At 31.3% G+C, this 26558-nt stretch overlaps 2 protein-coding genes across 2 annotated transcripts; both read right to left on the minus strand.

Moving 5' to 3' along the window:
• Positions 1 to 428: 428 nt before the first annotated feature.
• Positions 429 to 21917, minus strand: LOC111708109 (uncharacterized). The gene is made up of 18 exons (XM_023481375.1): positions 21821 to 21917; positions 20283 to 20378; positions 19298 to 19368; positions 18512 to 18573; positions 15903 to 16004; positions 15147 to 15213; positions 14299 to 14383; positions 13968 to 14045; positions 11095 to 11169; positions 10380 to 10479; positions 7973 to 8073; positions 5947 to 6050; positions 4823 to 4926; positions 3095 to 3165; positions 2360 to 2455; positions 1850 to 1904; positions 1353 to 1412; positions 429 to 535 (listed from the first exon to the last, which is right to left on the minus strand). Exons 1-18 carry the CDS (start codon positions 21884 to 21886, stop codon positions 429 to 431), a joined length of 1500 nt encoding a protein of 499 aa, XP_023337143.1. The 5' UTR covers positions 21887 to 21917.
• LOC111708128 (U7 snRNA-associated Sm-like protein LSm10) lies at positions 21893 to 26558 on the minus strand. The gene is made up of 6 exons (XM_023481401.1): positions 26381 to 26558; positions 24974 to 25023; positions 24543 to 24655; positions 23403 to 23470; positions 22914 to 23013; positions 21893 to 22007 (listed from the first exon to the last, which is right to left on the minus strand). The coding sequence occupies exons 1-6, from the start codon at positions 26445 to 26447 to the stop codon at positions 21962 to 21964; spliced, it is 444 nt and encodes a 147-aa protein (XP_023337169.1). The 5' UTR covers positions 26448 to 26558; the 3' UTR covers positions 21893 to 21961.

Below are 26558 nucleotides of genomic sequence, written 5' to 3' on the forward strand. Positions count from 1 at the left end.
CAGAGCATATACAGAATAATATGCGCAGTGTACACTATACAAGCGGTTATCATCTTTTTAAGAAGTCACAGTGAACAGAGCATATACAGAATAAGTGTACACTATACAAGCGGTTATCATCTTTTTAAGAAGTCACAGTTTACAGAGCATATACAGAATAATATGCGCAGTGTACACTGACTTACAAGAGGTTATCATCTTTTTAAGAAGTCACAGTGTACAGAGCATATACAGAATAATATGCGCAGTGTACACTGTACAAGCGGTTATCATCTTTTTAAGTAGTTACAGTGAACAGTGCATATACAGAATAATATGCGCAGTGTACAAGCGGTTATCATTTTTTAAAGAAGTCACAGTGTAAAGTGCATATAGAAAATAATATGCGCAGTGTACACTGTACAAGCGGAAATCATCTTTTTAAGTAGTTACAGTGAACAGTGCATATACAGAATAATATGCGCAGTGTACAAGCGGNCCATGAACACGTCCTGCCTCTGAGCGAACATAAGAACAGCCGTCATCGAAAACATTCCTGGTTTACATACATTAACAAGTGTACATTATAAAGGCCAAGTCCAAATTTTGTAAGACTAAGAACTTTGATTTAAAATAAATGATACACCCAAATTTAACTCAGTTTTTAATCCAAATAAAGGTTGCGGAATGGTAAAACAAAGATGAAGGGCCCATTTTCAGATTTTTAGCTTAGCATTTTAGATCCGTCAATTCAGACATCATTGGTAGGCTAATAGACAATAGAACACCAAAATTAGAAATAACTATGTTGAGCCCTGGCCTTTGTGAGAACAACCATTTTTAAGAAATGATAGAAATCAAGTGAATTTTCAGGTCCAAAGTTAAACGTTTCAAGACTTTATTCAGCTTTCTTTAAATTTTTTCGATATTTTTATTTACCATAGGCTGCATGAGGTTTCGAGATTTTTCTCTAAAGACATGTTGTAATCAAAATCAAAGCCCTAAGTCAATTGCCTGACTGCCTGGTACTGCTCTGATTATATGTTACAATATATCTAATTATTTTTTAAGAAAAGGACCAAAATTTTAGGACCTGGTTTAAAAAATATATGGGGAAAAACACAGAATAAACTGGATGAAGCCTTCAGACTTGAAAATGTACTTGATTTTTACGATAAATCAAAAAAAATGATTTTAAAAAAGTGTTCCACAGATAAATCTGATTTTTTGTGTATTTTTTTTCTATCAAAATGCCGAAACAAAAAAAAACACTCGAAGGGCACAGTTTGACTTTGATTAAGAAAATTATCGGATTTTTTTTCTTTCTTGATGTGGGGACCATCTTTTAAAGAAAATTGTAAAATGAATATTACCTGTTAGCCATGGTTTGGATTTCGCAATTTTTAGTATCACATTCTTTGGCAGCATTGACACTAAAAATACATTATTAAAAAGGACTAAAGAAGAAACTTCAAGTTAACCCCTTTTTAAAAGTGGCATTTCCAAGTCACAGCAATACCCTGAACAGCTTTCTTCCTGCTCCTGGCTGATTAAGATATCCTGTTATTCTAAATCAAGGAAGTTGCCAGAGTTCATAAGAATAAAAACTTTCTTTGTCACATAGATAAAAGTTTTCAGGTTACAGCTTTGAATCAGACATGCATAGTTGAAAATGGAATGTCACTTTAAATTACTTTAACAGCCTTTTGATAAATAACTGGAAGAAAAAGATACAACTTAAATGCCCCCCCCCCCCCTAGAAAATTAGCATTATCTTATTTTTTCTTTAGTTTTTTACATTCATTATTAAAGCATTAACTACATAATATATTAGTTTATCAAAATCAAACTGATCTACATTAAAACTAACCTAGTTTCGGTTTCTGGTTTATCATCTGGACTATGACCATGTCTGGTAACACTTCCTTTTCTCACAAATAAACAGCTAAATCAGGAAGATCTCAATACAATTAGAAAATGAAATGATAGAAGTGATTAATTAAAATCCTGATAAATTACTTGTTTTAAAAACTATTTTTTTTTGTAGCTGATAACAACGTTCTTTATGAATAAATGATTATTATTTGATAAAAACCAAAACAAGATAAAGGGTAGTTAAAAAATGTTAATATCAAAATGTCTAGAATAGTAGCACTAAATGTAATTTTTTTTTCAGATTTGGTCAACCTTGCTCTGAATAAAGCTCTTGAAATATGTTCTTGCTTTTTATATACATCTAAGTCAGTTAAATAATTAAAATAAATAAAAAAGTTGGTTGGTTTTACTTCTAAAAATGTATTCTAGCTACGTTCACTTAACAGAACAACATGCTTTTTAAAATGTTTAGAGCTGAGAATATGATAGCAGTGAATTAATGTGCCTGGATTTCCATATTCCCTGCCAGCTTGATCAAGATCTCTTCAGGTACAGAGAGAAGAGACTGGGTTAACTTATTCAGGGTCTCATCCTTCTTCTTCTGAAATTATTTTTTGTATAAAATATTATTATTTTTTATTCAGAATTACATTTATTTTAGTCTTTAGGGGATTTAAAGAAATGTTCCCATTTTTTTCTATTAAAAATCAAACAAATGAACTCCAACTATTTTTTGTTTTCTTTTGTTTAAAATATTATTGTTTTTTTTTTAAAAACTATATTAATATTTTAGTTTTTAGGGGATTTTTGAAAAATATTTCCTCATTTTTTTCTATAAGAAATCAAAGAAATGAACTGACAAAGAAGAAAAGGTTTACACCATCAAGTTACAAGATATAAGGAATAAAAATCATACAGTTGAACCCAGAAGTTTGGAGACAACGAAAGAATCTATAAAATGTCGTCTTGACTATTATACCTAAATCTCAGTAATTTCAAAATAAATAAATCGCCATAAAATATTTGAGAACAGTTGTAAAGAGCTCCATATAATTATATAACTAAAACACTAAATATTTGCAGCATTCCAGTATCAGTAGATTTATAAAATGACATTTTATAAATTCTTTAGATTTCGAGTTGTGGATTAAACTGTACTTAAAGAACAGACACATTTAAATGAGTTGGTCTAATTAAATCCATTCCTTGAATTCTGCCTCTGATATTAATCAAGACTTACTTGAGGATCCTTCAAATCCAATTGAACAGCATCTTGAAATCCTCTTCTCACAAAATCAGGGAGGTTTACTTCTGTATTTAACCAAGGTTAATAAACAAAGTATTTTATCTAGGGTTTAAGCGGCAGCAATCAATGACAGTTATAAAAAACTTATTAAATTATGTTTTGCTTGGTAACAGGGTTGGCATGAAAAAAACCACCAAAAAAAAAACACCCAATTTTACAGAACTAAAATTGACACATATATTCTTCTCTCAGGAGTTTTCAAAATATGTTGCGATAGAATAAGGATATAAAATCCCTTCATCATTCTTAAGTATCCAAGTGAGAAAATATAAGTAGTCTGAAATTCATAGAACTATAATATCTAAAATTGCAGTATTCCCCATATAAAGGCCCCCTATGAAGAGGGGAGGTGTTATTATTTATTGTATTTGAAGAGTATTTGTTATGATTATACCCTATTATCATAACAACTTTATTATATTTCAAAGCACACCTATGCCTAAAATAGTCTTATTATTATGAATTAGTATGAATTTAGTAGGCTTCAAATACTTTGAAATTAAAAAAACACACAAAAAAGCCCCCCCCCTCCCCCAAAAAAAACAATAAAACCCAAAAAAAAACAGTAAAACCAAAAAAACCCACTGGGCTGGTTTTCTTTTTAAAAAACCCAGGTTTTTTCCCATTTAGCTAGCAATGTATTTATTATAAAGAAAATTGGGGTTTACTGTAAAAAAATCTAAATCTTGTTGCACTGGCATTGCTAGAAAGCAACTTGCGGCTTTCTACAACACAGACTTAGCTAGAATTTATTTAAAACTTCTCCTGTTTGTTTTAAATAAAAACAAGAAATTCAAGTGCTTGGTTTGTCTACCGAATCATTTCAAAACAATAGGAAAAAACGATAGGAAAATTCGATTAAAAAAATTATATTTATTAATGTGTTAACACTGACAATTCTTTTTAGTTTCGTGTCGCTGCAAAAAAATCTAACAGTGTTTTGCCTATTACCCCTTTTTAACAAAGGATAGAAACAAGCTCATTACATTTTTAAAGTATAAATGTCTAGAGCTACAAAAAAGCATAAGCGAGTTGGTGATGTAAACCCAAAGGCCAGGGGGCAGCGAAACTTTACAGTCAAGGCTGTCTAAAAAATTGATGACTAAGTTTCCAAATTGTCTCATGTTGCAGTTCTACAGCTTTATAAACATGATTTTTTGTTTGCCAAAATGAATGGCTTTTAATAACAACTTCTTCTGAACATTAATAAATACAAGAAATCTACAATAGAAAATCATCATTCTTATTTCGGAGAAATGTTAATAATTTTTTTTCTCCACACCTATTCTCAAAAATCACCTTCTCTCTCTATAATATTTCATTGACAATGAAATCGGTCCTTTTTACTCAAACAATTGGGATTCAGAAGGATTAATTTATAAATTTCTGTTAAACACTTTTTTGGCTTAAAGATATTCTGCATTAACAATAAAAATAAAATAAAATTTTAATAAGTTTTGTTTTATTCGGGAAAGTTCTTATCTTGGATTAAAAGGATTAAAGGATAATTAAGAAATGTAAATCCAAAAAAAAATGAAATTTATTTTTTAAAAATGCAACAAAAAAATATGAACATTTTCTTTTGGAATTACAAGATCATTTGGATACGCACAAAACAAGACTTAGCTTTTAATTACTGAATTTGGAAGGGTTATAATTGACCTGAAACACAATCAATGATCTCTGGTTTGTTTAGAAGGAGCTCCACAAATTTGTCCGTCATGTTGGAAACCAATTGGGATGCACTGAACTCAGCACTTAAACCTCTACATACATAATTTATATTCAGATATCAAACTTTGGTAGTAAACGAATATATGCAAGAAGATTCTAACAAAAAAAAAACTTGATGACTTGACAAAGCTCTACACATGAATTATATTGGAACAGACCCAGTCTGCTTTTAATAATTTAGCAGTCCAGGAACATTTTCTTAGGAAGAATTTTTGAATTGCAATAGAAATTTACATACATACATATTGACACCCCCCTCTATTGTTATACAGCAATCATGTAAAGTTCCCATCTGGCATTAAAGCCTAAATTTTCGTCCGCTAATATTTAAAAGTTTCATATAAATATATTAATGCAAGTTTTAATAATATTAAAAGCAGAGGCAAAAGATTGCTGAGACGTACTATCAGCTAGAAAGTTAATCTTTTTCGATGGTAGGTTGCCTTGTGTTCGATGTACTTGGGTATGCATATAAATCATTTAACAAACGTCTTTCAGCAGTAACTCAAATTACACGTAACATACAACATTTTAAGCAGGGTTTCCAGCTGAAGAGTTTTTGCAAATAATTGTACATTTCTAATAAAAAGATAAAACGAAGACGATTTTCATTTTACTGTTTACTGGTTATCACGAGGATTTAAAGGGACTGTATACATAATTTTAAGAGATCCCCCATTCCCGATTTACAATAGTTTAAATTGTCTAAGGGCAAAGGTTTAAAACCTGACAAAACACTCAGTGTGTTAAGTCTTTTAAATAGTGTTCGAATTGCCCGAATTTAAACTCAACCCAGCTGACATCACATGTTTACCTTGAAAATACCGAGCATTGAATGTCCGAAGCGGTTTTTAAAAAATTGAATGTAAATAATTTTTTTCTGTGACTTCTGGAGATTAAGTTTGAATACTTCTTTAATATTAAACGGCTTGCAATACAAGTATTCCACAATTATCAAAAAGTACTGTGGTGAATCTAACTCGCCACTCTCCCAATGGAGGACGACTTGAAATTACACCTACAGTCCCTTTAAGATATTGGCCAAATTTTACCTGACTACGTCACATGTTGCAAGTTTTATAAAAACTTTGGTTGGAATTTTACCAAGCAATGTTTTATCTTGTCTAGCCAAACCAACAACAGTTTCAGGAGAGATCTTAACAATAAAAATATATAATCCAAGATATTCAAGGACCTGTGCACCAGTGCAGTGCTTAGGATCTGGATCGGTCGAATCCGCAACATTTTGGCTTCCTGGATCCAAACCCAGATCTATTGGATCGACAAAATTTTGGCTTCCTGCATCCGGATCCGGATCTATTGGATCCAGAACAATTAGGCTCCCTGGACCAGGATCCAGATCTGTTGTATCTAATACATTTTGGCTCCCTGGATCCGGATTCAGAGCTGCAAAAATATGTGGATACACTGAACCAGGTCCAAGGGGCAAAATATCAACCTAAGCTTGCTAAAAAGTCATTTTTGCTCTCAAAACACAAATCTTAATATCATTCATTACATCTTTAAGGAAGTGTTTAGACATGGTAGTTGAGCTGAAAGTGCAACATACGACATAGACCGTAAAAAAATCAATTTAATTTCAAACAAATCATTCAGATATTACAACCTATAAGAAAGATGCAACATACGACATAGACCGTAAAAAAAATCAATTTAATTTCAAACAAATCATTCAGATATTACAACCTATAGTCATCGATTATCTTTCGCCACATTTGTATATAGTTGATTTTTCATAATATGTTTAATTGTTATGATCTGAGAGTTACTTATAAAAACATTTATTCCTGTTTCAAGAATTTTTGGTAATGAAGACGACATTTTCATATTTTCCAGGAATGTTCGAAAACAAGTTGCAAGCCAAATATTATTTAAAAAAATAAAATCAAAACATATTATGAAAAATCAACCATATACAAATGTGGCGAAAGATAATAATCGATGACCATAGGTTGTAATATCTGAATGATTTGTTTAAAATTAAATAGATATTTTTACGGTCTAAATCGCATGTTGCATCTTTCTGAATTTGTATGGACACTACTTTCTTCGGTATTAGTCGTTTTTAACACTTTTCTCCTTATAGACGCAACAGATAGAATTAAGATTAGTAGCGATCAAAAGCGCTTTTTTAACGCATTAAGCCTATACCCCCTTTCATTTTTCGCGAACACTCCCTTTAAGTAAAAAGTCGTCTGCAATGTATTGCTTTAATTGCCTACCACTGTACCATGTAGATATGCCAGACACTCTCTGTAAAGAAATGTTCAGAACCTGAATATGGATGGCCGGATCCAGAGTAAGGATCCGCATCAAAACAAAATTGATCCTAAGCAATGCTAATTGCACCCATTCCTCATAGATATTATCTTGACTTGTGTTCTTTCCTAAAATCCGGAGCACTTTCTTCATATTTTGTTATCTACTCAAAAAACACTAAATCCTCAAAATTTTTCAATTATTAAAGCTTTTTTGTTTCCGTTATGCATTCCGAATAATGTACAGCAGACGAATTTCTTCTGAAAAGTTTGGGCTTAGGACTATCAACCCACATTATGTACAGAGCGTCCCATATCATATTAGATTATCTCTAATCTTTAACGACAAAATAAACCCTTAATACTCGAAAAACTTATCATTTTCCGCAAGAAAATTATTATATAAGCCTTATGTTATTTTTCAAATTGATTTATTCTAATTAAAATTTCTTATTAGTCCCGAAAATCGCAATTTAGACCTGTTGACGGTCTAATATGATGTGGGACACCCTGTATGTCTATTGGCCAATTTCTTAGACGTTCTACAAAAGGTAGAACCATAGTCACACTATGGTTACGCTTTACCAGAGTGGTGTAGATAGATAGATACGACCTATAGTTGTACCTATGGTTAAATAAATAAGAAATTGGCCATTCGTCTATGCTGAGTAAGTGACAAAAACCTTAGCAAGTAACATTTTAACTTCGGTTTTAATTTTCAGGTGTTTTAAATTAATCACTTTGACATTATTACCTAGAATGATCATCCTGGAGTTTCAAGATAAATAAGCAATTATACCTCATCAAGCAAGGTTCCATATCTTTCCACCAGAGCTTCCAGTTTTGAAGGATTGTTAAGCAATGCACTTAAAGCCTTCATATTGGACAACTGACTCCGAACTAAAGAATAAATAAATGTTGGATTTTAAGACATCATCTAGCTGTAATTTTGCTATGATTTCCCAGGCTAGCTAGGCAGGCAAGGAAGTCGCAGCTTAATAACAGACAGAAAATTTCTCACGAATTCAACAAAAGTAACTTGACACTTTACATGGCTCAGTTTCATTTGCCATAATACTTTTGCCATAATACCTTTACCATAAGTAACACTTGCCATAAGTTACACTTGACATAATGGTAACACTTGCCATGATAACACTTTCTATAATTACTTTTGTCATAATTTTCTAATTTTAAAAAATTTCCAACTTTAGTTTTCTCATTGTTTTAAAACAGATTTCGAACCTAAATTCGAACTGTCTCTGAATTAAATTTGTAATTTGTATTTAATTTGTAATTAAAAAAGGTATATACATATATATGTCTGTTAATTCTTACCAAATTTAATTTTAATTTTGGCAAGTGTAATTATTGCAAGTGTAATCATTATGGCAAGTGTAATTTATGGCAAGTGTTATTTATGACAAATGTATTATGGCAAAAGTATTATGGCAAAAGTATTAATGGCAAAAGTATTATGGCGAATGAAACTGAGCCCTTTACACTACAATACAGGACAAATATATTTTGCACACAAGAACAGGTCGATTGTCGAGGTCAATCTTATTTCCATTTCTTTCAATCTGAAGGTAAGATTACAGTTAAACTTAATATAATTTCTTAGCATTTCGTCTACAAACAGAAGGATCCCAATATTACTTCCAAACATCCAGGTTCAGAAGCAATATGGGGATCAAACAAAATCTACAACATTTTCCCTGTCCGAACTTTGATTGTCAAAAAGGAAGAAAACATATTATGGATATTAAGGATACAATGGATGGAGTAGCATGCTTAAATAATCGAATTAGACCCGTTTTATGTAGAAATTGACGATTATAAATGGAAAAACATTCCCAGAAGTATATTTGGGGGGTGGATCAGAAGCCTTACGAGGACACCCAGTGCCGCACATAGATAAATAAGGTTTGAAAGCTGACAGGGGAGGTGGCTTTCCCTCCCTCGAACTGCATGATTAAGAACCTACTCTGTCAAATGGCTTTAAATTATTTCCATAATTATCTAATGGGTCAATTCTTCTTGGACGTTCCGTGATGTCAAGAAGAATTTCAATTTTGAACAAAAAATATTAAGTTTCAACTTCTGAGAACCTTGTTATTACAATTTGGGAACCTTATATTTTAGTCAAAGCTGCAACCCAATATTGCTTGAAATAAACATGAATAATAATGTTTTTAAATGTCATATAATAGTAATAAGCTTTTTGTATTCATTTAGATTTATCAAATAAAAACTAATATTAATTTTAACTAGAAATGGGATTCATGATAAATGAATCGATTATAACAGTTTTACAAATGGTACAAATTTATTTAAATGTTTATTGAGAGATATGAGCTACTTGTAAGTAAGGCTGTTCCTTATAAAATAATAACAATTAGATGTTAAATTTCAAAGCAGAACTTTCATAGTTGACTGTATCTCTATGGATGATTTCTCAGAAGTATCTATTTAAGCGCAGTTCAAGTGAATATGTAGCATGATTAGTTTAATCATGTGATATCTAATGACGTATATCTTAATTATGTCTAGTTTAACTGTGCAAATACGTAACATGATTATCTTAATCATGTGTTATAGATAATGACGTAGGAATTATAATTATGTCTATTACTTTAACCAGACACTAGCTCATATTCTATCAATGCCAAACCAATGGACGAGATCTCTTCACCTATTGATGTCAACAAGGACATTAGCTATTAATTGATCAATGCCAAACCAACGGGCAATATCTCATGAGCTATCGATGTCAACTGGACACTAGCTCATATTCTATCAACTCCAAACCAATGGGCGCGATACCAGTTTGTATGTTTTAACTAGAACCAAATTATTTTCTCACATGAATGAAAGCAGAGTCTCTATATCAACTGATGTATTTGAGGTTTATATCTTATAAGTTAAAGTTAATAGACATAATTATAATTCCTACCTCATTATCTATATCACAAAATTAAGATAATCATGGACGTATTTGCACAGTTAAACTAGACATAATTAACATATACGTCATTAGATATCACATGATTAAACTAATCATGCTACATATTCATTTGAAACGCAGTTCAAATAATGAGTTTTATGTAGAAGTTTACAAACATGGATAGTTATTAATGTACAACATAGTTCAGGTTTACAGAATATCGTGTTACAACAATATTTATTACACTTCTGCTAGTTACCTATAAACTCAGGGAGTGCTGTTAGAACTGATGCATCAACTTGATTCACTATATGGGAAGCAACATCTATTTGCCACACACGTAATCTTTCCCGTTCAATCTGGACAGGAATTGTAAAGCCTTTTTGTGACAAATGATACTCTTAACCATGGGACATTACATTATTTAACGCTCCTTGTGAAAATTAAGTAAAATTACCACCCACCGCACTCTGCAAAACTGCTACGAAAAAATTCGCACATTTTCATTTTTATCATACTTTTTCCGGAATTTTAAAGATTTACTTAACCACCAATTCCCTTGACCAATAAGTATTGGGAATCCTTGGTACAGTAAAATTCCCTTCCCTGTAAAGTAGTTATAAATAATTACCACCAATCAATCAATTTTGATTAAATATAATGTCTTTTACCAACCCTTAATGAGTTGTTGGTTTCGTTTGTATCGCATTTTCTGTGAAGCCATTATAAAAAAATAACAATAATTGTAACTGAGTTTAAAGCAGTGTACATGACAAATTGTTTTCGCATGCATCAAAAAACATAGTTTTCTTTGTGACAATGATAAAAATTGTAAAATGGTGAATTTTTGGTTACATCATAAGCTCTTAACAAAATTGCAAAAATAAAATTTAAAAAAATTATTTCTAAAAGCCAAATTTCTGGCTCATCGATCTATAACTATCTAAGTTACGCAGTAAATATAGAAAATTAACCTGAGTTAGGTTTACAGCCGTGGAATTATAAAGATCACTAACTGCAGAGCTCTGCAGCAGCTGGAGCAGCAAATCCTATTAAACCAAAAAAATGAAAAAATTAATGAAAACTCCTAGTATTTATTGCAAAATCCACTTATTTAGCTCAAATCAAATCAAATCAAATCAAATCAAATCAAATCAAATCAAATCAAATCAAATCAAATCAAATCAAATCAAATCAAATCAAATCAAATCAAATTAAATTTATTCGCAAAACTTGTACAATCTGCTTCCTTATGCCCAGAGCTAAAAAAAGTTAAAATCTAATGACTGGGCGGGTATAAATATAGATAGGCATTGCACAGGTTTTTTAAGCCTGATTTTTAGCCTAAAGTAAGGTAGAAAATTCAAAAAATTTAACACTTTGGACCAATTCTTTCTGATTTATTCAGTTAAAATAGGATTAAGCATTATCTAAAACTGAATTTAACCTTTTATAAGTTTTAATCCTTGTAGCTTAAAATGTAATCTATTTATTTTTAGGATCAAAAATTTGAGTTTATTTAATCTTAATATTCTTGAGATCAAAAATTTGAAATTTAAACTTTTATATAAAATCTTAAAATATATATAATAATCATAAAAGTGTCTAAACCTTAACTCAGCTTAAAATATCTGTTTTTCAAAAGAAACTGAAACTGTAATTTAAAAAAGAAACTTTCCTAATATGTTTTGTTTTCATGGGTTCTGTGGACAAACGTAAAAATGATTTTTGTAAATTAGAATACTCATATTTAAAAATAGTTAAATCCTGCATTGAAAACTTAAGCATTTAGAAATCTCGGGGAAATACGGCTCGGGTCTAAGCTGTAGTTGAGTCTTATTTACGACTTGAGCTTTCGGATTCAAGCTGCATCTTATTTTCCACAGAGTTGAATTAAAAAAACCGGTTTAAAACTCTATTTGGCGGATTTTCATGGTAGGAATTGGCGCATTCCCAGTTTTTATGAGAACAAGACGCAACATTGACTAAAACCAACCAAGGTCGGTTTTATTTTCATTGGGCTTAACTCCTTAAGTCGAGCCGAATATATTGCAGCTGTCAATCACGTGACACAAGCTGTCGTTAGAGTTGGGTCGAAGATTGGGTCTTAAAGTTTGGTTTAAGGAATTACGACTCGAGCCGAAGAATTTAAATCGCGGGCTCTGTAATCGTAATTTCAAGTGATACTCAATACAAAGATGGCAATGCTCGATTCACAAAGGTATCCTTTACACCACTATCTGAACAATAATGTGGAAAATATAGTTGTTTTCTAGATTTAAAACTGTTTATTTCTGGTAGTTCCTATTTTTTTTCATGCAGTAAAAACAAATATTTCGTAAAATTATAAACATGAATATCTAATTCAGGCTTAATCAGACAAAACTTTTAAAGATACCATTGTGAATCAGGTATTTGTATCAAGAGTTTATCCTTGAAATTATGCTTGATGTCCCTTTAACATTCTCTACCTACCCTTCACTATTTGTAATTTCATTACGTTCTTCAGTGTCTTCTAAAACATACCCCAACCTTCCTTTAATTCTAAATGTTATTTCCTGTTCCTAATCCTCAATCCACAATTTCAGTAACCCTGACCACCGTCTAGAACATAAAAAGGTTACCCACAAAGACTGAGACTTCAGAGACAGCTGTAGTGAATTTATAATCACATTTGTTTCTTCTAAATTCACGATTTTCAGCAACTGTGAACTTGCTTCTTTCTTTGCTAGATCATTTTATAAACCATTAGAAGACTATATTCAAGGTAGAAGATCTTATTTAACCTTGAGATCGTCATATTTTGAGAGTTTCAGAACCGGTTTAATATTCTATTTGGCGGATTTTCATGGTAGGAATTGGCGCATTCCCAGTTTTTATGAGAACAAGACGCAACATTGAGCCTTATTCCCCACTAAAATCAATCAAGGTCGGTTTTATTTTCATTGGGTTTAACTCCTTAAGTCGAGCCAAATATCTTGCAGCTGTCAATCACGTGACACAAGCTGTCGTTAGAGTTGGGTCTTAAAGTTTGGTTTAAGGAAATACGACTCGAGCCGAAGCTTTTAAATCGCGGGCTCTGTAAGCGTAATTTCAAGTGATACTCAATACAAAGATGGCAATGCTCGATTCACAAAGGTATCCTTTACACCATTATCTGAACAATAATGTGGAAAATATAGTTGTTATCTGAACAATAATGAGGAAAATATAGTTGTTTTCTAGATTTAAAACTGTTTATTTCTTGTAGTTCCTTTTTTTCTTGCAGTAGAAATACGCGAGTAAAGAAACCACAATAAAAACAAATATTTCGTAAAATTATAAACATATCTAATTCAGGCTTAATCAGACAAAAGTTTTAAAGGTACTGTTGTGAATCAGGTATTTGTATAAAGAGTTTATACTTGAAATTATGCTTGATGTCCCTCTACCATTCTCTACCTACCCTTTATTATTTGTAATTTCATTACGATCTTCAGTGTCTTCTAAAACATACTCCAACCTTCCTTTAATTCTAAATGTTATTTCCTGTTCCTAATCCTCAATCCACAATTTCAGTAACCCTGACCACTGCCTAGAACATATAAAGGTTACCCACAAAGAATAAAACTTTAGAGACGGCTTTAGTGTATTTAAAATCACATTTGTTTCTTCTAAATTCATGATTCCCCAGCAACTGTGAGCTTGCTCCTTTCTTTGCTAGATCATTTAATAAACCATTAGAAGACTATATTCAAGGTAGAAGATCTTATTTAACCTTGGGATCGTCATATATTCAGGTCGTCTTTACAGTCTCGTCTTTTGTGGATAACACTGTAATTCACGGAGTCTCCCTCTAATGTCTTGCCTGATTCAGTTTCCCCAGAAGAGAACCAATAGTTTCGGCCGGTAAGCTGGCAATTATACTGCTGTTGTTAAGGATGGCCTAAATCAGACAACAAACATTTCATCTCAAATGATTAAATCCCTAGAAGAGGTGGTATCTTATGAACACGTTTAAGCCATATTAGATTTTGTGACTAAATTAATAATCAGGACTTTATTTGATCTAATTTGCAAAAACAAAGTTTTAGTTATCTTACCATGTAACAGTTGACCAAAAAAATTTCAAACATATTTTTCTACAAAGTAAATAATTCACAAGAAAATGAAAAATTTTGATTGGTTTGTTTTGATTCCTTAAGATCAGTTGGAGAAGCATTCTCAAAGTACTCAACAATAATATCGGGATCAATCCCTTTCAGGAACTCCGGACTTAAATCTCTGAATAAAATTAAGATTGCATTATAATTGATCGATCATGTCGATTGTCGATCATAAAAATGATAACACTTCTTAACAGACCAGACAATTACGTTAAGGAAAATTTATTTTTTTATAGATATTTTGTGTGTTTAAATTTTATAGATATTTTGTTTGTGTAAAAAAATGAAGAAAGATTGTTGAGACTCATTGAATAATTTGGTTTTAACAATTTAGTTCAAGTTCATTAAATTAACGATTTCGTTGTGATCAAGTGACCCATTAATCAAGTGTGGCAAGTTCGATTCACAACAGTACCTTTTAATTCTTTGTCTGATAAATTAATGATAAATCAGATATAATTATTTTTCTCTCAGAAAATTGAAATTTTATAAAGTGGTTCCTATATCAAAAACGGATTTGTGCTACAGAGATTAAAAAGAAAAATAAGACAAAGTGTGATATTTGTCCTTGCTACGTTACTTGGACAGGTTAAAGGGGACCCAACACAAGGCTGACATGAAACTCATTACGGAAAAAAAATAATTTTTAGGAGAAACTTTAAGGTAAAAAGTATCACAAAGAATGGAAAAAAACTAGCATTTTGATGTAAATTTTTCGTTTTTTTCCCTCCCTAAATCATTAAAAACATTTTTTTTTTGGGGGGGGGGAGGGAGTGTTTTAATTCTGAACTATATACACCCCTGGAGTTTCAACAACATCTTTATAGTCAATTCTATAGGGAAACTAAAAAATTAAAAAGTTTCGTTTGAACTTTTTTTACCCAATAAATGAAGTAATTGTATCTGAGCTATCTCCTAGATCTACATCATAATCATAATCCTCTTCATCTAATATAGACAATAGAATGTATAATGTTCACATTTTCAAACTAAATATTTGTAACAATGTAAAACTTTTAGAAAATCATAATTCTGAAAAATCGGAAAAAATAACATGACTTTTAAATACTCCAATTCAAATTTACAAAGTTGTCGAAAATGTAAAGTGTATACTGTAAACACTTTAAATAGAATCATTCTCCCAATATTGCATATTAGTAAAATGTTTTCCAAGAAGCTTTAGAAACGTTGAAAAGATTTTAAAACGAAATTGACAATTTTTCAGGGACATGAATAACAAGAATAAGTAACAAAAAAAAACTATGAAATTAAAATAAATTTTTCTTAATAATAACAATATAATAACAATAATAACATACATCATTTTCTTTTTCCCTCCACGGTTGTATTCAGAGGCGTATAAAATACAGTGGGTGAGGAGGGGGGCTTTGGGGGCTAAGGCGAAAGCCCCTCCCCCCATTGAAAAATTAGATCTATAATGTCCAAGGGGATTCAGAACCCTCCCCCAAGGAATACATTTTAAAGAAATTACAACTAATGTTCAAATATTTCTACGTTTCGGCTTGTTTATCATTTGTTTTTATTGATTACGGTAAAATAGTTAAACACAATCCTATAATGGCTTAATAAAAAATGCCAACAACCTAAACCCCCCCCCCCCTTTTATTAGGGTTTACCTAACTCGTTGGAATCACTCATAACACTGAGAAGCTTCGTGATTTTTTTAAGAGAGCTGACAGGAAGTGTCACGGAGAATATCGGGTCATTGATTATTTCATCTAGAAAACAATTCTTATTACAAATTCGAAATAAAAATTAACAGAAATTAAACAATTGTAAAATTAATAACGTCATGTGTTTAGGCCAGACTCCACCAATCATAATGATTATACTATGAGTAGAGACTAATGGTTGGTATTACTAAGTTTAGATTCCCATAAAGGGACTGTCAACGTAGTTTTGAATGACGATTCATGGCAAAGAGAGCACTGTCCGATATACAACAAACTCAACACAGCGCACACTTGAAGTTGCAGCTGATAACACTTGAAGTTGCAGCTGATAACAAGCGGGTTTCGATAAGTTTAAACACACATATCTCTGTGCTTGACGAACACACAGAGGTTTAAGGGTACCATGGTAACATTGGGCATTGCTCTCTTTTTATGTAGGGTCACTTGAAATAACTCAAACAGTCCTTTTAGCTTCCGTGTACAGTAGTGTAAATAATTATCATACCTATTCTATATAAAATAGAGAATATTGCATTTAGAACTTCATACTATTCTTCTTTAAAAAGCAATGTATAAAATATCAATTTAAAGGGAATAATATTTGAATCAACATTCAAGATATTTTGAAGATATTTAAACATTTCTCCTCCTTCTTAATAGTTATTTCTATATTTTGACAATAACACTCGAATTTATACACGAGAATTGAGTGACGATTTCATATATGATAAATCATGATTTATATTTATGAACCTTTGTTAATCTTGCAGAAATATTACAGACACATCATACAGTTATACAAAATACTGTATATATATAAAAATAAAATATACTAAAGCAGATGTTTTTATATTAAAGATTTTTTTAAGGTATTACAGTGCTTATTCTTAACAAAAACAATCTTGAAGTCGTGAGTAAATTTCCACGTTCCATGGTTATCCATTGATGGTTATTTGGACATTAATAGGAAGCTTTATCCAATCTTTTCGATACGTTTTACCAAATAAATTCATTAATTTCCCCAATCTAGCGAATAAAACCCTAGAAATATTGTGGCAAGCATATATCTAGGGTGGCAAAAACTTTGAGAAAAATCCGAACAGTCCATACAAAAAAAAAAAAAAAATAAGTTAAGAGGAAAACATCCTAAATTAAAAAAAACATAAAAGCTAAAAAAATTAATTTCTCATTTCTATAATCATACATCCTCCTTTGTGTCCGTATGTAAGCAAAGGTTGACCTTGCTTACATTCGAACACATTCCTTCAAATCTTATCTGAAACAAAAATGACTGTACTAGCACTGTACAGTGTACAGTGTACCGATGATAAAGATGTTTGTTTTATTTTTAAATTCGGTTGGGCTTCCTTATTTGTTTAAGCTTAAAACTCTTTATTTAGCAATAACGAATAGCCATGTGTATTATCTAAGTAATCTTTGACCTTTAATTCTCATGTTTATTAGGCCGTGCATACTGTATAACTTGACAAGGAAACCAAGTTTGATTGGTTTTAACTTTTTAAAGTCCGACTCGTTGTGCTTTTTTTTCGGGTAATTTTTCAACTACAGATTTATCTGAATTTTAAATGAAAAATAGAAATTTAAAGTTCAGGAAGTGACTGCGCTCATCTTTCTGGGCCTCACACTATTTACTATTTATGTTACAATACTTCTTTGAGTTTAAGAGATTGCCAGGAGTTTTAAGTTTTAAATTTTTCACAATCTATTTTTGATTGTTCTTAAACTATGAAAAAATTAACAGTTTTATTTGGATTTATAAAAAGTGAACTGATAATCTGAGGTTTCTTTTTCAAATAAATTTTGAAGAATCGATAATTATTTTTGAGCTGGAGCAATCTCAAAATAAAACTGGCTTTTAAAAAATAAAAAAAAAGAAAAATTAGCTTTTTTTATAAAACGGTACATTCCACAGTTCGTGTTTTCATCAACAATATTTTATCTAAATCTGATAGAAAAAAAAAAACTACAAAGTGGTTTAACAAAAAAAGAAACTGTGAGACATAGAATGAAAAAATTTGCACCTGGAAATAAATGAAATTTTTAGCGTTTCAATGACAACTTGATTAATGAAAAAATTAAACGAAAATTTTTCCCTCAGTACTCCAAAGTTTTTTTGTGTAACACCATGTATTTCCGGAACATTTTCTCGAATGAACACTTTTGGAAGATATTCTCGAAAAGATAAAAGAATGAATTTTGATTGTCAATTGAAGTAACAGTCAACTTAATATAATTCGAAATGAAGATAATAAATTAAACTTCATTTTGTCGGCTTTTTTAAAGAAAATTTTCATGCAAAAATTAACTATTTATTTAGTGAAATTGAAAAAATCTATGTTTTCTGGGCTTAAAATCCTGAAAATCCGTAGAATTTGAAACATTATCCGTACACCTGTACAATCCGTACATTTTTTACTAAAAATTTAAAAACCACGTACATGTTGGCCACCCTGTAATATCACTTCTGGGGAAAAAGGGGGGGGGAGGAGAAAAAATATATTTTAGGAAAATATACACCCCTGATGATTTACCTAGAACTTTTCTGGGCAGGATACTCAAGGATTCAGGGTTGTTGACGACATTCTTTAGAGCACTACAGAAAGACCAATTGTATAATTTTAGAATTTAATCTTTGCAAATCTATCTGTTCAGAATCTTTAACATACTTGGGTTATTTCATGTTAAGCTATTTAGCTATTCATTGTTATCTGTCTTACTTTTCAAAATATTTATGACCGGAGAAAAAGCCGATTTATCGCTCAAAATTCCAGCACAAAGGTATGATACCTTTCCGTAGACACTATTTAAACGTTTTTCAGTAACAACAGCTCAATAAAATCTAAAATTATCAAATTTCAATGAAATCATGCATCAGCCAGTATAAGTAAAATATAAAACTTTTGATTTTAGAATGAGTAAGAAATTAACGTTTTTCGTTTTTAAACATGATTTGACAAATGAACACATTTATACAAAGACGAAAATAATGAATAGCTAATAGGCTATTTAGTTTAACCACAAATTATCCAATTAAGTAAATGATCCCTTTAAATGCTCAAGAACCTCTCTCTCTCTCTCCCCCCCCCTAAGAAAAAAGATTTATTTTTCAATAATTTCAATTTCAATTGTGAAACAGACAAGTCACTCTATAAATTTAAGATTCATTTGAATTGACGTCTTTATGGCAATAAAAAATAATACCAAACGTAGTAAAATCTTTTCCAGGATTAACCGGTTAAGCTAGATTCAATGCTCCTATTTAATTGGATGAATCGTTAAAACTAATATTTTTTTCTGGATTAAAATTAATTTCAGTCCTAGGTTTAAAGAATTGAAGGATTTGAGGATCTTTTCTCAAATGTTCCGCTAAACTCAGGGATACTTCATCCTGGAATAAACCCTTAATAAATTAACAAAATTAAGTTTGTTAAAGGGAGTGTTCGCGAAAAATGAAAGGGAGTATAGGCTGATATAGAATTGAATTCGATATCAATCGCTACTAATCTTACTTTGATCTGTTGCGTCATAAGGAAAAAAACGGTTAAAAACGTCTTATACCCGAGAGCGTAGCGTCCAGATATATTCACATAGTTGCATTGTTCCACTCAGATCGTAAAAAAATTTAATTAAATTATAAATTAATCATTCAGTGTTATAATTTAATGAATTTAAATCGCGTCTCAAATCCCCTAAAAACCATGTTCAATTGAGCCCAGGCTTAACTCTTATGAGTTGAAAACAATTTTAAGTGGAACCAATCATATTTGAGCCGTTGCTTAAATTTAAGCTGCGGCTCCAATTCTTTAAGTTCGGTCTCTGATATTACAACTTATAAATAACGAATTCAATAAGATGCAATCGTATAAAATTTTAAATTTCATTTAAATATTTTTTTTAATATACGATGTACTTATCAAATCAAATACTCCCTTTAACTACACGCATTATTTTGAAAAAAGCACTACACTCATTTCTTAACATTGAACAATGCAGATGTGTGTCATTTTTCGCGCTTTTCGTTGCTGTAAAATTGCACGACTTTAAAGTCTCAAGAGTTTAAGAAGAAAAAAACAAAAAAATGCGTGAAAAAGTTATTCACAGTAAACTGAAAATACAAGCGCGAGAGACTATTTTCTTAAGAATAAAATACTGAAATTTTATCTTATTTTTAAAGAACAAAATATTTTTTTTTTCACAATTTGACACTATTTTATTAGTGTAATTTACTGTTTGAAGACGCTAGAGGAGTCCCCCTCTCCCTGTGTACCTAAACAATAACAGTAACATAGCTAGAAATTTCACCTTTTCTTCTTTGTTTTCAGGCGAATTAGCAACTTCGTCAGAATAATCATCTGTGGTACTTTCGCCGGCATCAAGGACTTCAATATCAGCTTTGTCCTACGCATAGATCTATGTGATTAAAGGAAAAAAAGAGAAAACATTCAGACTAAAATGTTTTGTAGTGAATACATTTTAAAATTTAGATAAAGAAGCTAAGCTAAGCTAACCCCTTCCCATGGCTGTCTCTGTCCACATTAGATTAAGTATTTTTACAATATATATTAAATAACCAACAATCTTTGCAGAGCACTTAGTTGTATTGTATGGAATTCAATTACTACAGTGCACAATTGTTTTGCATTGAACAAACTTTTAAAAACATTCGGATTATTTTTGGATGGAATAGAAAAAAATGACGAGTAGTGTAAACCTTTGATATTTCAAACTTAGAATATTTTACCAAAATAATTCAAAGTTTGAAGTATCTGCACATTTGTGCAAATTTTAAAGATATTCAATTTTAAAATCAACCTTTTTTTAAAAACAAATTCTAGGGGCCCCAGGATTCTAGGGAGGTGGGGTATCCCCCAGAATTCTAGGAGGGTTTAATTACCCCCAGGATTTTAGGGGGGGGGTTAAATAACCCCAAAAAAAACCCTTATTTACGCCACTGATTAGAATAGAAAAAATAGGATCCAAAACAAAAACACTGTTTTATGACATAATTCACGACTATCTGTATATGGAGTTTAAGAAAGGAAGATTTAACCCCTCCCCCCTTGCAAGGTTAAAGTATTTTGTCTGAAACCAAATATGATTTTTAAAATTATTATCTTCCAACACTTTATATAATTCTACTTGACAAAATTATTGTTCTTTGAAATGCAAATTTGACGAACAGTTAACTTGGAAAAAAGTACTTCTTCAATATTCTCTTAGCTAGATATAAGGGTTTGTTGAACGAAATTCACCAAAATTTTTCGCGAATTTTGATGTATTCTCGACATTATCGCAAAGTTTACGTTCAAATTTCGTTCGATAAAAATCTATTTTTGGAAAGAAAATATCTCTCCAATGTCGCATAGCTAATAAAGCTCTTCGATCATATATATACGTTTCCTATTGCTGGCCAAACGGCTGGACCAAATTTGCAGACCATTTTTGGGGCAACCCGCGGGTTGCATGACAAAAAAAAACTCAAAAAAAAAAACTTTCTTCTAGATTCAATTAAAAAATTTAATTTTTAAAATTTCACAGGCAACACCGGACACCAGCTAGTCTAAATAAAAAAGTCTCAGGGGGACCTGGTTAAAGAACCTTTTTCTTTCTCAGAAGTAATATACATTATACACCCCTAATTTTGTGGTAACTGAAACATTCAAAACATGGATTCAAAGAGGTCCCAATAAAAATGTAAAATCAGCGGAAATTTTAGAAATAAAACTACTAGGGACCTTAATTGTAATTATTTTCTGTTCGAGAATATACTTTATTTTCAATATATCATCGACACTCCTCTTCTTTGGGCAGTCACTCCCTTAGTTAATCCTAAAATTTACCTGTGCACAAAGGAAGTTAAAGTTCAATAAACATAAAATTATGAACAGTATTGAAACAGAAGCCATATTACATCTGAAACAGTGAAGATTTAATATTTTTATTCAGAATGAATTTTCTGAGATATGAAATATTAATATTTCTCATTTCTCCATTTTGCCGCCAGCAGTTCTCATCTTCATGGCATTCCTGAAAATACAGGGTGTCCCACATCATATTGAAATATAAAAGAGATCGTATTCCATGGATAACAATGGTCATTGAATATGCGATTACCAAGTTTTAGAACAATATATTCATCTATTAAACTTGAAAAGCGAATCTAAATTAAACATTGAAAATCGTGGGAATAGGATGTGATACAATTTATAGTATACGTTCAAGTTCACCCCTTGAATATGGGAAATAAGGTTTCTATTCTAGTGGTTACTGAATGAAGATTAAACGACTACGTAAATTAATGTTATCACTTTGAAAGAGTTACATCCTCATTAGTCAATAGTCATGTATAGGAATTCATAATAAGGGATAATGTTCTTAGAAAATAAGTAATTTTAATATCTCCCACTGGTAATGTTAAATCTTCTATACGCGACATACTGAACTTCTGACCAACTAGTTTTCCGGCCAACGGCAAAAACTTTTCGAACTACTGCAATGTCCGATCTACGACAATTGTTTATAATGTACACTGTACAGGGTGTCCCACTAAGCATTTCTTCATATCTCGGGTTATATTGAAAGCACAAAAAACGCAGACCACATTTTGAAAATTCCAAGAATAGTAGTATTCCGTGATTATTAGCTCTCAATTTTAATTTTAAAACTAGGTTGACAATTAATGTAGCAAATTATATAAAAAATCAGAGACGACGTTCAAGTCGTCGTGCTATACTGTGATGTTTCATGGAACAACCTTTACTATTTAAGGGTTAAATTAGGACCATTTCTTGACCGAGCGCTGCGGCGAAGATAAGCAAGGGGGCCAAGCGCTACTGCCATATGATCAATTAGCATTTGTAAAACCATGTGCAAGTAGGTCAGACGTATAGTATAGCGGATGTGCTTAGGTCGAAAGATACACCTTCCTCCCACCTGATATCCTCTTGTCTACGTCGTTCCTTTTTGTCGAGGATTTTCTGCCTCTGTTTAGAGATATCTCCTCCATGTCCTCGTCCTCGTCCACGGCCTCGTCCTGTATATTAAAGGGTCAGTTCAGATAATTTTAAATTTTGGAAAGGGGCACCACATTTCCTCTCTAACTTGGGGCTTGGAGAAGATAGAGAATTTTGTATCGAGTCATCTATTGAACTGTTATAACAGGAAAAATATGAAAATCTTAATTTTTTTCTTAATTTTATAACTTTAACACATCCAATTAAAAAATGAGATATAAAGACTGTGAAAATATTTAATATGATTTTTTCAGCATTGAAGATAAAATTTCAATCAAAATTTTTTTTTAAAGCATGAAAAGAAGGTAAAAAGTTAATAAAGTACTTTCAAGTTAACAATCTCTTGTGCTAAAATAAAAAGGGAAAGTGAATGGAAAATCTAACATTTATGATGAATTGTAATCCTGACCTGTCAATTGCTTAGTTTGGTCCTCGAGTGCTTTGATCATATCAATACTCTCTGGGATTTGAACAAACCTGGACAGAACAAAATTACAGTTATAAGTTATTAATAATTTAATAATTAATTTGAAGTGCCCGGCGTTGCCCGTGGAATTAAATAAAAAATCGAACATGCAAAAGAAAATTTTGTGACCCTACGGGCACCCATCGATTTTCTTTAAAAAAATGTCAGCCAATTTGGTCTTGCCGTTGGCCAGCTATGTTATAAATAATTTCTTAAAAAATTAAAGACCACAGAATGCAATGGCATCCAGTGAACATCACCGAATAAAAAAAATGTTAAAATGTACAACGTAGTTTAAAACCAAAATCATATCAAATTTGACTCTGAGGGTGTCCTCCTCCCACTCCCCAAACCCGAGATGAATATACTAAATCAGGTCTGAAGATAGGTGTAAATGATATGATGTTTGGAACTAGTACTCCTGGCTTTTTGCTCTTGACGAATTTTTAAGTTCTTCCTTAATATTGTTTTTAAACCACTAACTTAGAACTATCAGAACATTGTCTTTTGATTAAGAATTCAGTGATTACCAGAAAACTCTGAAATTGGAAAACGACTTTTAGGCTTAAGTTATGACTTTAAAGAGTACAATAAGTCTGGGACACAGAAAGTGTTCAGTGTAAACAAACACATTTTATTTAATTAGTGATTTAATAAGTGTCTAGTAAAATAATTTACTTTGTAATACCATCAATACACATAAGTATTTCTATAAAGTCGTCTTCCTATTTCGGAGTTTTCTGGTTATCACTGTAAAATCAATATTATGCAAACAAGCGTACTCGTCGTCGTTTTCGTTTAATCAATACAATGAAAACGACTTTCTTTTTCAATTTTGATTTCAAACAGCTGGGATACACATTATAAAGATGGAAACATGGAAACAAAGAGAAGCTGCTAATTACAAGATTCCTGTAATGTTTATTGTGAACTTGTAATTGGAAATAAACTTAATAGAAAAAACAGTCGCCTTAATTTTATCCGCTGACCACTGTATGTTGGCCATGAAAAATGGAATGAATGAGGTGAATTGTCATGTTTGTGTTTAATGAATAGCNTTTGGGATGAAGAATGAATAGCTACCTGATAAGACGGTTTGGGATGAAGAATGAAGAGAATTTAAGGATTGAACCTCTCGGATCCAACATCTCCACCTCCTCTAAGGTTATGTTCATAAATCCATCACTTTGCACAACCTAAATTTTCATCTAGTCACTGCGGCTCAAGCATAGAGCTTGCGGCTCGCAAACAAAGCTTCCGACCCAAACTTTTGCAATTTTTGCAGTTAGGATATTATGATGTGCTATTAAAGTCTTCAAATTTGAATTAAAGCTACAAACCTTTAAAATCATTATAAAGCCCTCAAGGTTATTGAACGGACCAACGATTGATAAATAATGGAAGCTAAAAACATCTCAATTTCGCAACACGAGAAACGAGAAACTACTACAGCATCCCCCCCCCCCACATACCACCACCCAAAAAAAGGGATACAAGTATCAGATATTGTTTACCTTGCCTGTAACAAATGCTTCATTTCTCAGTTCCACTGTAGTTCTCATACCTAACCCAAAGAGATTGAATAAAATAGATTTTTAAATGATTTTTTGAAAAGAATGAAATTGTTAAGTACTTATCCAGATCCGGTTAATTTTTTTCAATGCAATCACTTATCACAAATCACATATAATCTCAATGGAGAAAAACATTATATTTTTTTTTTATAAAAACAAAATTGTTACGCGCTTTCATAATAAAAACAGCAAATTTTAAAAATAATTCGTCTAAAATACTATGAATAATGAATAAAAAAGACTGCCACAAATATAACAGAAAATATGATTATTTACTTAAAGGAACAGACCGGCTATGTAAGGTAGTTAACCTGGGTATGCAGTGTTGTGGAAAAATTCTTAAGGATTCATTTAAAACGTTTCCACGATATATAATTACCGAGTTTGAAAGTGCACAGTCGACGTTCAAAATCATGAATTTGGGTGGGTACGTTTTCAGAATCGTTTTTTTTTTAATCATTAAATAACGACAACGAAAAATAAAGTAAAAATTCTATAGTAAACTTATTGGATGTTTAGGAACATATTTCTCTAAAGAAATTTGCCAATAAATCAATGCTAGAATCAATTATTTCGTTTTCATCATTATATTGAATTTCTGATTTTCTATGAATTTATTCGCCAATTCCTACAAATTCTTCATATGTCCTCTTTTCAATAAAAATTTCAGAAAATCTGCAGAAAATATTTGTGAATAATTAGAGATTATAGAAACTAATAATTCAATAAGATTACTTATTTTCGATAAGATTAATTTTAATTTTCTCAACCTGTTCCTTAACATCTAATTAGTTTACTTAAGAATTTTGTTCACATTTTTTGTCGTCGTTATTTAATAATTAAAAAAATATAATTCTAAAACCTATCCACCCAAAAGTTCGACTTTAAATGTCGACTTTACGCCCAAACTCAGGATTTACAAATCTTAAAAGTGTTTTTTTTATGTCTCAAATGAATCCTAAAAAATTTGTCCATAACACTGCATACTCAGTTCAACTACCTTACATAGCCGGCCTGTCCCTATAATTGACCAAATGGACAGTTAGGTAAGTAATAAGGGTCAATTTCTTCTTTCTAAAATCGGAAAACACCAAGGTTCAGGGGGCAGAGTTTAAACGTCAATTCTGAGATAAGAACGTGTTTGCAGTACCATAGAACTTGGAACGCTTGATCTTGATATCCATTTGAAGACCATTAAAAGATCATTATTCCTAAGTATGGCCACCACGGGATATCAAAAGTAGTAATCAAATTTATCCTCAGGTTTACATAAGATCGGGATCGATGCTTAATCCCGAGGTTCACAAAACTCAAGTTCCAAATTATGATATGACAAATTAGATTTACCTACACATGCTGAAACAAGACATGAGAGTCCACTAGTCTTCAGATATCGTTCTTGTTGCATCGACATTATTACAAGTTAATTTAACAACTATATGTCATCTTTTGCCATCTTCTTTTAATTTTTTTTTATGGCTTTTTCTGAAATCGATTTTTTTTATTTTTTATCTTTTTCTTTCTT

The sequence above is a fragment of the Eurytemora carolleeae genome, unplaced genomic scaffold, assembly GCF_000591075.1.
Source record: "Eurytemora carolleeae unplaced genomic scaffold, Eaff_2.0 scaffold816, whole genome shotgun sequence".
NCBI lineage: Eukaryota > Metazoa > Arthropoda > Copepoda > Calanoida > Temoridae > Eurytemora > Eurytemora carolleeae.

Bases quoted from the DNA above. Each gene is read 5' to 3' on its own strand.
- LOC111708128 (XM_023481401.1), bottom strand. From the start codon at position 26,447: ATGTCGATGCAACAAGAACGATATCTGAAGACTAGTGGACTCTCATGT. The intron at 23,014-23,402 runs GTCAGGATTACA...TTTAATATACAG, and splicing joins CCAAACTAAGCAATTGACAG to GACGAGGCCGTGGACGAGGA. The intron at 22,008-22,913 runs GTGGGAGGAAGG...CTGTATTTTCAG, and splicing joins CGTAGACAAGAGGATATCAG to GAATGCCATGAAGATGAGAA.